The 16,226-nt window shown below is 42.0% G+C and overlaps 2 protein-coding genes across 2 annotated transcripts in view; both read right to left on the bottom strand.

The window, feature by feature from the left end:
- Positions 1-1,011: 1,011 nt before the first annotated feature.
- Positions 1,012-14,137, bottom strand: LOC142503317 (uncharacterized). The gene is made up of 11 exons (XM_075615468.1): positions 14,089-14,137; positions 12,105-13,141; positions 11,341-11,402; positions 10,439-10,602; positions 7,094-7,725; positions 6,599-6,669; positions 5,666-5,817; positions 4,398-5,447; positions 3,252-3,349; positions 2,426-2,507; positions 1,012-1,862 (listed from the first exon to the last, which is right to left on the bottom strand). Exons 1-10 carry the CDS (start codon positions 14,135-14,137, stop codon positions 2,454-2,456), a joined length of 3,369 nt encoding a protein of 1,122 aa, XP_075471583.1. The 3' UTR covers positions 1,012-1,862; positions 2,426-2,453.
- LOC142503316 (uncharacterized) overlaps positions 13,001-16,226 on the bottom strand; it is a 10,708-nt gene continuing 7,482 nt past the window's right edge. The window contains exons 9-11 of the mRNA XM_075615467.1: positions 15,517-15,610; positions 14,089-14,240; positions 13,001-13,141 (exon numbers count right to left, since the gene is read on the bottom strand). Of these exons, the coding sequence (XP_075471582.1) occupies positions 14,140-14,240; positions 15,517-15,610 (195 nt within the window). The 3' untranslated portion in view covers positions 13,001-13,141; positions 14,089-14,139. The remainder of the gene's footprint in view (positions 13,142-14,088; positions 14,241-15,516; positions 15,611-16,226) is intronic.

Raw genomic sequence — 16,226 nt, 5'->3', positions numbered from 1 at the left:
GTGAAGACTCATTTCTGCGCCAGTGACCTCTCTTGGAGAACATCCTAACATATGGTAACATATAGGGATTTCTGTTTTATGTTTTATCCTGTAATTTTAAGAAACTGTTCTGCATTTACTGTAATTGTATATTCTTGTTATCCTTTTTCTGTAATCTAAGCACTACATTTTTAAATATATTAAAACATTTAATAAGTGATGCTTTGGGGCTCTGAATTAACTTTTGCACGCTCTAGAGAGTATTTACATTTTCGGACACATTTTGCTGCACCAGATTTTTGTGTGTTAAGTGCATAGTTTTTCTATTATAAACCGGGGCCTGAGACCCGGGCAGATATTAATTTTACATCGTTTATTTGCATAATTTCTCATGTGGCGGCAGCGTTTAGATATGATTGTAATTGACTAAGGGGTTATTATTAACTCGGAGAAAGGTGAGTTGGCTTGAGTAGCCATGTGTATTAACCGTGGTTGCATATCTAAGTCCCTTGTGTGCTGTTCGTGACAGCTGGTATATTGGGATGGATTCAGGGAAGATATTATTCATTTGATGAACCTTTGCGGAGATGAATGGTGGGACAGCTTGCGAGTGGAGTATTAACCCTTGTCCCATATGCAAGTCACGTGCTCAGAGGTGTGCCGTACGTTACACTTGTTACCAAAATAATCCAAGGTAAATCAAGCTAAGGTTTAGGCTCTAAACTTTAGAGCAAGCTCAGGATCATGGATCGCTAGTGGTCCCTGACACATAGTTTGTTTAGAGGAGACGTATCTTTGTATAAGTCTTTAAGTGCTTTTAATCTGTGATAAATCGCAATGGGGGTTGTGTACCAATGTCTCATGGCTGCAAGATTGGTACAACAAACAGTACCATAGTTATCAAAGATAATCATCCCATAAAAAACAATGGCATTTGTCTTTGAGAAATATGTATTTTGCATGTTTTGGCAATTCACAGATAGCTCCCGATTGTAGTATATAACAAAGCAGAAGACACAAGGTATGGTGTTTGTGTAAGCTCTTTATTTGTTATGGCGTTACAGTTTGGCCCCTAACCCTGCTTCAGATCATAAAATTCATGAACAGAAAAGTTAACTTTTTCCCACCACTGCCTGGGACCATTATACTCACAGATTAGTGCCAAAAATATATATATATACTGACACCTATTAAATATTGCACTGCTTTAAATAATAATATGGAACTTATTATAATATTATATACTAAACTATAAATATGCATTGTTTCTATAAATAATGTAACATAGTGATATGTTTAGTGATAGCCGTCTGGGCAACATTCAATATGAGTAATTGAGGTAGGAATTCACAGTCTGACACATGGGTTGGTTGTTAAATTGGGGCAGATAGAGGACACAGAGTGGGGATATGATGAAGGGAAGGAAGGAGTAGGCTTCTGTATCTTGGGAGTGGAGATTGGAAAGGGGTAGAATAAATAATGACATTGTTCTCTCTCTCTCGTCTCCTATTGGAAGGATGCAACTGAAGCAGTCCCTGTTAGTTTACAGTCTTCTGTGTCAAATATGCAGGTCCCATCACTTATGTTTTGCTCAATGTTGGCAAATGGATAAGCTACGGTCGGGGAGTTGATGGGCACAGTGCAGGCTCCAAAAAACTTCTTTTTTTTTGCCATCCCAACTCTCAAGCCATGGCTTATTTAAAGATTACTGATCAACAACTGCTCACAGCACCTTTGAGCAGCAACAAAGAACCAAGAGGTTTTTGATTCACAGAGCTGCATTGTGAGTTCTGTAAATAAATTTGTTTAAGCAAATCTTTTGCTTCCTTCTCTTCTGCTTCTTCTTTCTTCTGGACACATGCTTCCAGGAAGAGGGCACCAGCCTATAAAAGGGAAGCAAAGTAGAGGTATGAGGACTGGTACCCGGAAGAAGGAAGTAATGGTACTGTGTATACTAAGCCCACACTTAAGTCTCTATAATATTTATCTTCAGGTGGAAGTTATACCTAGCGCAACACACTCTGGTTCATTGTTTATCCATTTAAAAGCAAACGCTTTCCATGATTAGCCTTTATAAAGTTATAGGCTTTGACCTCTTTTTTTTTAAAACAGGAGTGATTTCCCCATATATAGAATAAATAGGGAAGCTATGTATGTATATATTTTATTTATATAGCACCTTCCAGGTACATAAAACAATCGTTTCAGACATAAAACAATAGGAAAAGGAGCCCCTGCCCCGAAGAGCTTACAATCTAAGCCAACTGCGTTTTTCGTTTTTTTTTTAATTTAAGATTAATCATGAATTTAGCAACGGAAAAAAACTAGAATGTTTAATATTTTTTGTGTGTTTTTGATGTATACTGTATGTCCACCTTGTGTGTTTGTGTTCTGCACCTTTAATGTGAGACGATTTAAGTCACCACACGTTATGCTTTTCACTCACCCCCAAGCTGGAGACACTATCTGCGGTCTCATACTCCCATGCAGGCATCCATAAGTGTTTTGCAGAAGCCATTTCTTATGCCCTAGACAAGAAAAGAAACATCATCATCATCCAGGTGTCGACACACCAGATTTAACCCCGTACTTCTGTCAGCGTGCAAAGGAATTCAGAAGCGTTTGAAGGGGTTCGCCTCTTCTTTGTTGTTGGCTTTTTGATTGAACGTCAACAAGTATAGGGAAGACAGCTTTTAGATTGTAGATGTCCTACTGCATTTGCAAGTCCCCATTATGTAATAATAATAGCTTTTTATTTCATGCAGGGCTTTTCCCCCCATTGGGACTCAAAGCGCTTCACAATTACAGTATAGTGCGCGGTACGCAACGCAGAATTTTTACACGCAGTCCCATGCCCAGATGAGTTTACGATCAATGTTTTTGGTGCCTGAGGCACAGGGAGATAAAGTGACTTCCCAAGGTCAAAAGGAGCCGACACCGGGAACTGAACCAGGTTCTCCCGAATCAATGTCGTTGTCAGTCAGTGTCTTTACTGAGTAAAGTTTACTTGAGTCCCTCAAGGACAGTAATGGGGAGCGGCTACATAAATAAAGCGAAACAAACCAAAGAAAATCATATAGGTAAAATAAATATGAATGAATCTTTCATTAATCTTACTGACATACTGTAACACAGCGACTGTTTTCAGGGGTTATGATCGATGCAGGTTGGTGCATTCTATTATTTGGGCAATGATCCAGCATCGCATATATCCCATATCATTTTCTTATGCTTTATTTGGTGTCTGAATGAAAAAGTAATCAGGTACTTACTATAAAAATCAATATTGGAACCAGGACGACTATCAAAGCAACCATTACAATGAGGGCGATGGCGTAGCCAGGGAAAGCGGTCCCTCCGACGCCCATACCTTTGGAGAGACGGCAAATAAAATAAAAAGTTTCATAACGAAATGGGGAAATAAACTCTCTGACTTTCTAAATGATCTTAGTTTGATTTTCTTGGTTTGGCAAACAGTATTCTTTACAAGGTGGGGAACCGGAGCCAAACGGCAGTATTTTCAGCTCTAGGGACATAGCCCTGAAGTTACCAGGTCTAAATAACCCTCCGGGCAAATATAATGGCTGACATGTCTCGGGCCAATAGGAAGCTGCAACATCATCACTTGTGAATTCCTATTGAATGGCCTTTAAATCCCCTTTTAGAAACCAGGAAGTAAAACTGGTAACTAAATAATAATTACATGCTTTAGCATTCACAATGTCCCATAAAATGTTACAGAACCTTCTGGATATAGTATATTGCCATATTAATAATTAGATTATCTTATATAGCACTGTAGTGGACACAGTGCTGCACCTTAAATTCTTCAGGCCCCATTCTGTTAGGCTGGACAGTGTTATGTTTCCTGACTAGCCCCCTTGGTGATGTAGATGACCAAATATGCCCTTATAAGGGCATCTACGTCATCCAGGGGGAGGGAATTATAACCCTGCATCTTGCCTGCGCTGCGGTGACACGGACCCAGGCAGAGAGACGGTGACACAGATGCGGACAGATGCACAACTCATCTGGAAAGGTGAGTAGCGGTATTCTCTCTCCCTGCACATGGCCCAAAAGGATTAATGCTGCTGCAGGAGTCCCATTCAGAAGAATGAGACCCAGCAGAGTTAATCCTCCTGGGCCTCTTACTGTCCTCGGGCCACGAGAACTGTAACCGTAGTGCAGGGAAAACTGCGGCATCGAGGACAGTAACTTTGGCTACATATGTAGGTCCCAAAATGACTTGTTAAGGACCCAAGAAGCTGACGCTGGTATTTAAACATTGGTAATCATGTAAAAACTGGGCAATTAATTTTTCCTATTCATAATGAAACACTGCAGCCTCCCTTTTCCCACAGTTCCCTGTCCTAAACATCCTAAATTAATTATTATTATAAAAGCTGCTGCGGATATACCTGGTTGCTGAGGTGTAGTAGTAGATTGCTGATTTGCTGTTGATGCTGAGGATATACCTGGCTGCTGAGGTGTAGTAGTAGATTGCTGATCTCTTGTTGATGCTGAGGATATACCTGGTTGCTGAGGTGTAGTACTAGATTGCTGATCTCTTGTTGATGCTGAGGATATACCTGGTTGCTGAGATGTAGTACTAGATTGCTGATTTGCTGTTGATGCTGAGGATATACCTGGTTGCTGAGATGTAGTACTAGATTGCTGATTTGCTGGTAAAGCTGAGGATATACCTGGTTGCTGAGATGTAGTACTAGATTGCTGATTTGCTGTTGATGCTGAGGATATACCTGGTTGCTGAGATGTAGTACTAGATTGCTGATTTGCTGTTGATGCTGAGGATATACCTGGTTGCTGAGATGTAGTACTAGATTGCTGATTTGCTGTTGATGCTGAGGATATACCTGAATGCTGAGATGTAGTACCAGATTGCTGATTTGCTGTTGATGCTGAGGATATACCTGGTTGCTGAGATGTAGTACCAGATTGCTGATTTGCTGTTGATGCTGAGGATATACCTGGTTGCTGAGATGTAGTACCAGATTGCTGATTTGCTGTTGATGCTGAGGATGTACCTGAATGCTGAGATGTAGTACTAGATTGTTGATTTGCTGTTGATGCTGAGGATATACCTGAATGCTGAGATGTAGTACTAGATTGCTGATTTGCTGTTGATGCTGAGGATATACCTGGTTGCTGAGATGTAGTACCAGATTGCTGATTTGCTGTTGATGCTGAGGATATACCTGGTTGCTGAGATGTAGTATTAGATTGCTGATTTGCTGTTGTACTACTGGTGACACCAGATGCTGCCGACATTGTAGTTTGTGTTCCAGACACTGAGTGTGTGCCAGAGGTTGTGACGGAGCTGGATGCTGAGCTTGTTCCAGATGTGTTCTCAGTGGAAAGCTGTGTACCTGTAGTTGTTATCATTGTGGGTACTGTTGGTGATGTTGTTTCTGGGATAGTGGTAGTTGACGAAGGCAGAACTGTTGCATCTGTAGATATTTTTGAGATAAGAACCAAAATGAGTTAGTGCACATCTGGCTCACTGTTATTCCTGAATTCCTATTGCCCTTTCAGTTAAATGGACAATGCTTGTCACAATACATACATTGCAATATATGGCCTTCATATCATCTATTTAAGCTTTGCATATGCCTATTTTTGTGTGCCTTATCTCAGAGACAATACATGCTTTTTTCCATTCACGTACCTCCCGATCTGATACTTTGTGCTTCCAGCAATAGATCCCCCAGAGCCATGTTCTCCGAATTCGCAAAGGCGAAGAATATGTCCACAGTCTCCTGATTAGAAGGAGGATCAGAAGTGAAGAATAGGGCAACGAAGACTTTCAGTGACCCCTGCCTGTCAACAAAAAAATGTGTCATACATGTACTGATAAGCGATAACACCGGAAATGCGCTTGGATAAGCACAATGCAATAATCATGGAGTATACACATTTATTGGTATCTAGTATATAAATACCATTTGATAGAGAAGATGGAAAAGAGAGTAATTAACGGCCTTTCTCTGGAATTCCCATGTTAATGAAAACTCACAGCTATAGTGGAAGTTTAGTGAACATCATCCAGAGCAGTGGTGGGCAACATGATGTATCTCAAGGGACTGCACGTTACCCACATATATGGTGCACCAGCAGAAAGGATGTTGCAGCTGTGGGTAGGTCCTCCCCACCCCCTCCAGTCAGCTTCTTAATGCCGGTACCCTGATGAACACTTTCCCACTCCTCTCCTTACACTGAGAACTAGTGAGTAGCACTATCATTAGGGAGCTGAGGGAGTGAGGAGAAGCTACAATCACACCAGCAACATCTCCACTCCCTCTGAACTGGGGAGAGAGGGAGAGCGGGCTGCTGAGGTGAGATGGGGTGGGGGGCCAAAGGTGAAGCTACCGAGGGATACATGCTTTGGCCCCCCCCCCGGGTCACCTGTTCCCTAGCAATGATCCAAAGAGAGCCAAATAAAGAGAGAAGCAACAAAAAGAAGAGGATCATTGTGCTTAAGGGAATAGGAGGTCAAAACAGGAGACGCTGATTAAAGCCGCTTCATCTACCTGTGCCTCAAATAATGTATTCATAGAAGTATATTCAAAACAAAACGAAACACAAGAACTAATAAACTCACGCAAATCTAAACACTGTTGCACTTATTATGGTGTGCTTGTGCTTGTGGTTGTCCTTGTATGGACGTTGAACCTGTGGACAGATACAATAAAAAGATGAACCTTTTCATACAACGTATACATGTAGCTTTACACTAGTTGAGTTATACTGTACAAATGTAATATAAAATATGTAATATAAAATCAAACGAGTGAGGCATCTATACTTCATTTTAAGGGGGAGGTTATCCTTGATTCAGGAGTTACTTTGTGATACTGGTAGTGCATTGAAATGAATTACTAAATGCTCTGGCTTTTGCTTTTTGTTGAAAAAGCACAGACCTTTCCTTTTGCTCTCCGGGGTTGTCTAAAAAATGGGTTCAAGAAAGACAAAGTAAAAAAAATGGACATATCTCAAATGTTTGGTTATAAATGGAATTTACCTTGGTATATATGCTGTGGTTACAATTGATAAGATGTGTATAGCTTGCCTTTTACAGCCATAAGTGATAACTTACCTGTTCCTCGATATACTGCTTCAAGGTCTTGTTCCCTTCAGCGTCACGTAAATTCCGATTTATAATTGTAAATTGCAAAGGTACAGCATAAAGCTCCCCGTTATATGGAGTAGTAGGCACTGTGCTGGGCCCAGATGATCCTGTAGATGGTGTGCTAGCTCTAGATGTGGATGTAACTCCAGGTGTTGATGCAGGCCCTGTAGTTTTTCCAGATGTGGATGCGGCTGCTGTACTTGTTCCAGACGAGGTTGTTGATGTTGTGCTAGCTCCAGACGTGGATGTATGTGTAACTCCAGCTGTTGATGCAGGCCCTGTAGTTTTTCCAGATGTGGATGCGGCTACTGTACTTGTTCCAGACGAGGTTGTTGATGGTGTGCTAGCTCCAGACGTGGATGTATGTGTAACTCCAGGTGTTGATGTAGGCCCTGTAGTTATTCCAGATGTGGATGCAGCTGCTGTACTTGTTCCAGATGAGGCTGTATGAGTTGTACTAGCTCCAGATGTGGTTGTTGGTCCTGTGCTAGTCCCAGATGTAGAGCTGGTTGCAGGAGCTGTGCTTGTAGCAGTAATGGTTGTGGGTGCTGTGCTTGATCCAGGTTCTAAGGTAGTTGTAGGCTCGGAAGGTGTTGCACCTGCATAGAATTGTCAGTGAACAATTTACTTATCAGAAATGTTCTCATTTATACTAGTCCCCTATACCCATTATTTGTTCAATTTCAGCCTTCTGTTCCAATTCTTGCTATACTCTAATAATCAATCATCACGTTTGCAGTGGACCAAGAGCTGCGTATAATTTAATGCATTAAATCCCTGATTAAAGATCTTAACATCTAATAACTAATGCTTACAGGAAGTATTCTCCCTAAACGCTGTATTGTTATCCACTTATACAGCGAAGGAAGAGTTCATTTTAATGTCGTTAAGATTCATTGACCTGTCCTGTTGAGCCCTGACGGAAGTCAAAATTGTTTAAACCTTCTTTTTAGTTCTTAGTAAAAGAAAAATTGTTGGACTCTATTTACACAGTTGAATATGGCACAAGTATAATGGTAGGGATAATATCATATTTGCAGATTATTTGCAGATTATTTATGCCAGGGGTGGCCAACTCCAATCCTCAAGGGCCACCAACAGGTCAGGTTTTCAGGATATCTCTGCTTCAGCACTGGTGGATCAATCAGTGGCTCAGTCTTCAACTGAGCCACTGATTGAGCCACCTATCCTGAAACAGGGATAACTTGAAAACCTGACCTGTTGGTGGCCCTTGAGGACAGGAGTTGGCTTCCCTTGATTTATGTGCTTTTTTTTTTTTAATTTTTACTTTTTTCCCTTTATTTTACACAGGATTGAAGCAGGGGGTCTTCGGAGCTAAACCCCATTCATACAAGCTCTGAGACCCCAGAGACCCCATGCTCTGAGACCCCAGAGACCCCATGCTTCTGGAGATTTCATATCTCCCTTGGGGGTGCCGAAGCCGCTCTGGCTGGGTAGCAGGGTCCACGCAGGGTTCACATTATTACTGCTTTTCAAAGCTCCCACGCCCTGCGGGCCAATAGGAAGCCGTGATGTCATGAAGCTTCCTATTTGCCCACAAGGCGCAGAGCTTTAAAAAGCAGAGATATTGGCACACCCTTTGGAGCTAACTAAGTATCTGGAAGTATGGGATCCCCAGAGTTGAAATGAATGGGGTTCTGCTTCAAGGCTGTGTAAAAAAATCAAAATAAATATTAAAGCTGCAGTTCAAGCTGCGATCGATCGGCGAAGATTTGGCTCAGGGGTTTACTAAATGACTGTCAGTGCAGCAGAAGAATACCCAAGATGCAAAGTTCTGTGAGGAAGATTATTTGACCAGGCAGTCACTAGATACAATTGGTGCACTGCTAGAGAGAGGGCAGGGCTCAACCCGGGGTGTGCCAGAGCCTGTTTCAGAAAAGGAAGGGGATGTGACTTTGTAAATGGTTGCTACAGAAACAAAAAATGCTTGTTACATTATAATACATTATTTGTTTTGGTATGCTACAAGTATTTTCTCATAGTACTGATTTATTAAAAAAAAACATGTAGGATATTGCTTGAACTGCAGCTTTAAAAAACAAAAAAGCGATTGGATTGCCTCTTTAAAGGACAGGAAAAAAGTACATTTCTCGTTATGAGTGATTGCATTTTTTCTAAGGAAGTAAATGACATTGATAAATCTTTCAAATAAAATATATTTTGTGTGTGCTACGTGGGACTGCTCTTTTTAACACCTTCAGTTCTGGAGGTGCTAGCAGCGCATTGATCTGCAAAGTGTTATTCCTTCCAATCCAATGATTCATTGATCCGAGTCCTCACTAAGCAGCAGACTAAGGCCACAATTATAGTGCCCGTGCGCGCGAAACATGCACTATAGCTGGAGGCGTGGCCGTGACGTCACGTAAGCGGTTCGCCCTCGTTGGTTGAACCGTTCACGTGACGCGCCCATCGCGCTGCAAAAACAAATCCATTTGTATTTTAAAAAATTGCGCTCTTGGTCGCGCGCTGTTGCTCTTGGTTACGCACTCTATGGCCTGCCTCATAGAGGTACGGCCTTTTGTTCGCGGCGTGCATGATGACGCACTGATGTTGGACACTATAATTGCGGCCTTAAAATGCGACTGTATCTCTCCTGCCACCATCATAGGACATCGGTCTAAAGCAGAGACTGAAATGGGATGGCACACTACAGAGTTCTGCTAACTTACAAATTGATATGAAAAATGTATACTTTTTGGGGGGTTACAAGAGCCTCTGCTTTTTTACACGAGTGCAACGAGCTTCTCCCTATTCTGCAACGTAATCTGGCACTCTGGATATCAAACACAGTACCAGTTCTCTATTTAATAGCACCTCGATCACTGTCTCACTGCAGAATACGATGTAGGGTCAGAATTACGATAACCCGTCATTCTATACTTGAAAACGTATTATTTATTGCGTAAGGTGCAAATAATGAAGGAACGTTGGGTCAAAATATGAAAGGATAAATAACCGATACGTCTTATTAGATTTCCACATTTTCACAATACATGGAAATAGCAACAGCTCTATCATGTATTTTGGATGGTGTGCTGCCTCTGCTATCTCTGCAGTAGGGATTCCTCTTTCTATCATGCGTCTTTATGTTTCATTCACTTATTGTAATTAATGTTGGCACTGACTGAATAGAAGTATGTGTATATGTGCAATACTTCCTTCAAGCACATGGCACATGTATGTTATATAGTATGCAAGTGATATACAAGTGGCTGACATGCAGTATTTCCATGATCTATGCCTCTTACAGACAACATTTAATTCTTTAAATATTTATTTGTCTTCACTCACCTCCAGATCTGATACCTTGACGGCTCAGCACTAACTCTCCAAGAGAGAGTTCACCTGTCATATTCATCTGTCTCACAAAGTTATAGAAAGCGTCCACAATCTCCTGGTTAGTTGGAGATTCGGAGATGAACTCTAGGACTAGGTAGACATACACGGATCCCCTTCTGTATGAGCAAATACACACAAGGTTATAAACTTGGAAATTAAGGAAGTGGGCAATGAAGAGGAGAAGATAAACGGAAGGAAAAAAAAGAAAGTTGTAGGGCCGTCTGACACAACTTATCAGTGTAGTTGGCTTCGTTAGAAAGGTATTGATAATTATATTTGTTTGTATTATGTGAAAATGAATATCCACTATGAATAAAGAGAGCAGGGGGTGGGGAGGGGGGCCAGGAGAGCAAAACTTGAGCCTGCGTCTGAATCTCCATCGAAAACCGATGGCGAAATATATACATTTAAATTAAAAAAAACAAATTCAAGCATATTGTATAAAAATGACAAATGTTTCATTACAAATTACAAAGCTACCAGAGATACATAAAACAGGAGAAAACACCATGCAACGTGTGCGAGTCTTACACCCAAAAGTCATGACATAAAGACTAAAAAAAAAACAATTCATGGTATCTGTGCACCATGGAAATATTACAAGATTTGTAAAGAATTATTTAAAATACAGAACTTCTATTTTTCCATTTCTTTTAAAATAGGCATTAATCGCCTACATGGTCATCTATTAAATATTCCACTGCCATTAGTTCACTTTGGTCCTGGAGAGACCGGTCTTTTAAAAAGAAAAAAAAAACACAAATCCTTAAATGTAATACAGTGGAAGTTAGAAAGAGGCAAGATCACCACAGGACAGCCTTGTAATAAAGGGTACAGTGACAGTAAACACTCACGTGAATCCTAAGCACCTCACAGCCCTAATGTTGTTAGTTTTGTTCTGGAATATGCCCAGGACCTGCGGAGACAATATCAAGGTTTAAACAGCGCATGCAACCTGAGGAAACTTGATTCTGAACATTTTTGTAGCAGAATATTTGCTTATCCCTTTTTGCAACAAGGAACGGCTTACTGCTGCAACTGCACCTTTTCATGTTAATGTCCCAAACATGTATGCTCATTGTATCTTGCCCATGTCCCTCCCTCAGTGGGTGGAGGGGCGAGGGCAGGAACGCAGTAATAGAAACAACATATATTGCTTCATTACTTATACAGCCTATCATATGTGCCCCTGCAATACAGAATAATCCATGCCCACCGGCGGATTTAAAAATCCCCCCAAACCCCCAGGCACTTGCCTACATAATTATATGGGGGCGAAAATTTTTGCCGCCCCCAAATTTTGCCGCCTAACGGGAAATCTGACTAAACATCCTCCCGAGGTTACTTGCAGCACTCACCCCTTGGCCCCCGTCCCCCATCCCTGAGACATCTAATGTTAAATATCCCAGACAAGTATTCTTGTCAACCATATGGCCGGGGTCATCAGGGGATGACGTGGTGTGTCCTAAATCTTTTACAATTTAAATTCAAATGTAGAGGTCACTTTGTCACCTTTTCCTTACAATCATGATTCGGCCGTTTGTAACTGGGGAGCATGAACCTACGGGGGTGGTAGTACTACTCCTGAGAATCCCTAAAACATAAAGGGATAACTTGCCCTTATCTCGATGTATCGCATCAGGGTCTCGTTTCCGTCAGCTTGACTGAATTCACGATTTATAATTTTGAATTGTAGGATTTGATAATAAAGCTCCCCGGTGTATGGCGTTGTTTTTGCTGAACTTGATGTTGTAGGTACTTTGCTAATCCCAGATGTGGAGCTGGTTGTTGGTTCGCTGCTTATATTATATATGGTTGTTGTAGGAGCTCCAAATCTTGTTGTGCTGGCTCCTGGTGTTGTTGTGCTGGCTCCGGGTGTTGTGCTGGCTCTGGGTGTTGTTGTGCTGGCTCCTGGTGTTGTTGTGCTGGCTCCGGGTGTTGTTGTGCTGGCTCCGGGTGTTGTTGTGCTGGCTCCGGGTGTTGTTGTGCTGGCTCCGGGTGTTGTTGTGCTGGCTCCGGGTGTTGTTGTGCTGGCTCCGGGTGTTGTTGTGCTGGCTCCGGGTGTTGTTGTGCTGGCTCCGGGTGTTGTTGTGCTGGCTCTGGGTGTTGTTGTGCTGGCTCCGGGTGTTGTTGTGCTGGCTCCGGGTGTTGTTGTGCTGGCTCCGGGTGTTGTTGTGCTGGCTCCGGGTGTTGTTGTGCTGGCTCCGGGTGTTGTTGTGCTGGCTCCGAGTGTTGTTGTGCTGGCTCCGGGTGTTGTTGTGCTGGCTCTGGGTGTTGTTGTGCTGGCTCCGGGTATTATGATGGGTTCGGGTATTATGATGGGTTCGGCTATTGTGCTGGCCCCGGATGTTGTGCTGGCTCCGGGTGTTGTGCTGGCTCCGGGTGTTGTGCTGGCTCCGGGTGTTGTGCTGGCTCCGGGTGTTGTGCTGACTCCAAAAGTTGTGCTCATGCCAGATGTGATGGTGTCAGTCCCAGATACTGTACTCTCCCTCAGTGTGGGTGTACTGGATTCAGATGTTGTGCTAAATCCAGGCGTGATTGTACTAGCTGCAGACATGGTTGTCTCAGACCCTAGTGATGTACTGGACTCAGGTGCTGTAATGGGTGTTGTGCTGGGTACAGGTGTTGTTGTTCTGAGGGCTGGTGGTTCAGAACCTAAAGACGAAAAAAAAAACAACATTTGAGGAGCTGTAAAAAACCAGGGCTACCTTTACCTTGGGTCAACTCCCATATTTAGATCAGGAAAGTGATTATTATGATGAGATGGGTACAGATGTTTGCATGATGCTAAATTAAAGATGCATAGTTCATCCATGTGCATCTGGGGTTAGAGCTTCCTGAGATTGTCTGTCTGATATATATATATATATATATATATATATATATATATATATATATATATATATATATACAGTGTTCGACAAACCTATACATTTGCTCGCCCCGGGCGAGTGGATTTAACCCCCGGGTGAGTAAATATTGGCCCAAGCAGCACACGTTTGGTACTAGGTGGCGAGTAGATTTTTTTGTGTGGCGAGTAGATTTTTTGGTGATTTGTCAACCACTGTATGTATGTGTATATATATATATATATATATATATATATATATATATATATATATATATATATATATATATATATATATATATACAGTGGTTGACAAATCACCAAAAAATCTACTCGCCACACAAAAAAATCTACTCGCCACCTAGTACCAAACGTGTGCTTTTGGGCCAATATTTATTCGCCCGGGGGTTAAATCCACTCGCCCGGGGCGAGCAAATGTATAGGTTTGTCGAACACTGTATATATATATATATATATATATGTATATATATATATATATATATATATATATATATATATATATATATATATATATATATAATATATATATATATATATAGTGTGATTATAGTAACGTGTATAAGCACAGTAAGTAACATTTAAGGTGTCCTTTTGCACACCATGCCCAGAATATATTTGATTTTGAGGGTCTGGAACAAGCTGTATAAATTGTGTTCACTTAGCATACCCATACAGTATATCAGAAGATAAAGGGAAGACCCCGCAGAGAGCTCCTATTCAGAAAGTAACTCACTGCCAGATCGGATGCTTCGTGGTTCCAGTTCATATTGGCCGAGTTTCATATTTAGCAGTTCCATAACTTTATAGAAAACATCTGAAGCTTGATCGTTAGTGGGACCATCCGGTGCGAAAAATAGGATGACGTACACAAGAACAGGGGGGGTCCTAGGAACACAGCATGATAAATACATATGTTGTATATGAATATTGACATATATAGACTTCAATTAGATTGTAAGCTCTTCAGAGCAGGGACTCCTCTTCTGAAATGTTACTTTTATGTCTGAAGTACTTATTCCCATGACCTGTTATTTGTATTATTTGTTATTTATGATTGTATTACTACTGTGAAGTGCTATGTACATTAATGGCGCTATATAAATAAAGACATACAGTAGAATACAGTTTCTTTACTGCACTGTAGAATAAGCAGATGAGGAACCAAAGAATGGATATGTTGTATACTGTATCTCTTTTGCTTGCCTATTCAGATACCCTTGTAAACGTGCCTCTTTGTTTCAGGCTCATGAGAACAGTTTCAGGCCTAACTGCAGAGCTGAAGGATCGGCTCACGGGATATAGGCTCTCACAATAAATTTGAAACAGGAAACACACACACACACACACACATACTTCTCCGCTCCCTGCTGCCTCCTCTCCTTGGCCCCACCCCCAGGCTCCTACACTTCCTCCTGATTGGCTGCATTACCCAGCAGCAGCCAATCAGGATGGAGGAAACTGCCCAGCACCCTAGCAGCCCTGCTCTCTCCCTGCTCTGGGAAATCTATCGCCCCCCACCCCCGCTCCTCCACCCCAAGCCGGTCAGGTCGCTATGTCCAGAGAGGTAATACCGGTATACACATACATGTCCAATATTAGCGCTAATTATTTACTGGACAGAGTGTCCAAATACAGGACAGTCCGGTTCAATACTGGACACCTGGCAACCCTACGTTGTGACCAATTCCCTATATCTCCCTGTGTCCCCAGGCACCAAACAGAAATTGTAAGCTTGTTGGGGTCAGGGACCGTGACGGTAAAATTCTATGTACAACTAAATTGTAATTGTGACACATTTCTCCTATAATGAGAAAAGCGCTATTATCCGCTATATGAAGTAAAGTTGTTTTTGAGAAGCTACAGAACAAAAGAAGCAGGGTTAGGGAGAAACAAGAATGGCGCCTAGGCACTGCAGTGGCGATGAGGGGGACATGTTTGTCTGTTTGAAGGTTGCAAATATGGGTGAATTCTGCACGGTTAAGGGTTATATAGCTTTTCTCTGCAAAACAGAGTCATAAATGCATTGTGTACCAACGCATTGCACGGATAGTAAAGGTTTGAAAGGACCTCAATTAATGGCTATGAATCTATGATGATATTCTATGGATATGTCTTAATATTTATTACCATTTTCTCTGATCATACCAAACACTCTACTCACCTGAAAGAAGCCACCGATACATCTCTGAATTTTTCACATACTCATCATCCTTTCCTTGTGGGCGGTTCAGTAGCTCCGCAAATCCGTTTCTAGTCTACAGGAAAAAGAAAAAAATACATTGTATTTCTGAGCTGAATATGACTATGAATTATGTACACAGGTAAAGATAAGCAGACATATAGGAGTCTATGTATCCAGGAAATGTTGGCACAAAACCAGAGTTTTTGCATCCTGTACCTATGTATAAAAGTATTTTTCTCTGGTTTAGCTTGCGACTTGGGGAGCGTCAGTAGGGGAATTGGTGCACATAATATAATCAGGGTTGCCACCTTCTACTGAAGGCTATCCCAGAGATAAATGTAAAAACAATGTATCACTTACCGGCGTCGGCGTCTGCCGGCACCCTCCGGGCCTCCTCCGGACATCCTGCCGGCATCTCCCCCTGCAACTCTGTCAACATGGCTTTGCGGCGTCAGATGGTGCCGCGGTAGCCACGACAACAGGCACAGGTGACGGCACGTTCTTACGCGGCGTGAAGTTGCCATAACAACAGGATGCCTTATGGTGCCGAGGCGTCATGTGACGCCACGTTTTTATGGCAACGTGATGCTGCGTAACGTCGTGATGTCATCGCAAAGCGGCGCCATTTGACGCTGCGCAGCCATGTTGATGGGAGTTGCAGGGGGAGTTGCAGGAGGATGCCAAGAGAT

Source organism: Ascaphus truei, chromosome 10, assembly GCF_040206685.1.
Source record: "Ascaphus truei isolate aAscTru1 chromosome 10, aAscTru1.hap1, whole genome shotgun sequence".
In the NCBI taxonomy this organism is placed as follows: domain Eukaryota; kingdom Metazoa; phylum Chordata; class Amphibia; order Anura; family Ascaphidae; genus Ascaphus; species Ascaphus truei.
The sequence above is the reverse complement of the archived record's forward strand: the minus strand, read 5'-3'. Positions and strand labels throughout refer to the sequence as shown.

What these genes read in the sequence shown, in the direction of transcription:
- LOC142503317 (XM_075615468.1), bottom strand. Translation starts at nt 14,137, where the DNA reads ATGAAACTCGGCCAATATGAACTGGAACCACGAAGCATCCGATCTGGC. An exon ending in TCAAGGTATCAGATCTGGAG is followed by an intron (nt 7,726 to 10,438) that starts GTGAGTGAAGAC and finishes AATTCTATGCAG; the next exon opens with GTGCAACACCTTCCGAGCCT. An exon ending in ACAAAGTATCAGATCGGGAG is followed by an intron (nt 5,448 to 5,665) that starts GTACGTGAATGG and finishes AAATATCTACAG; the next exon opens with ATGCAACAGTTCTGCCTTCG.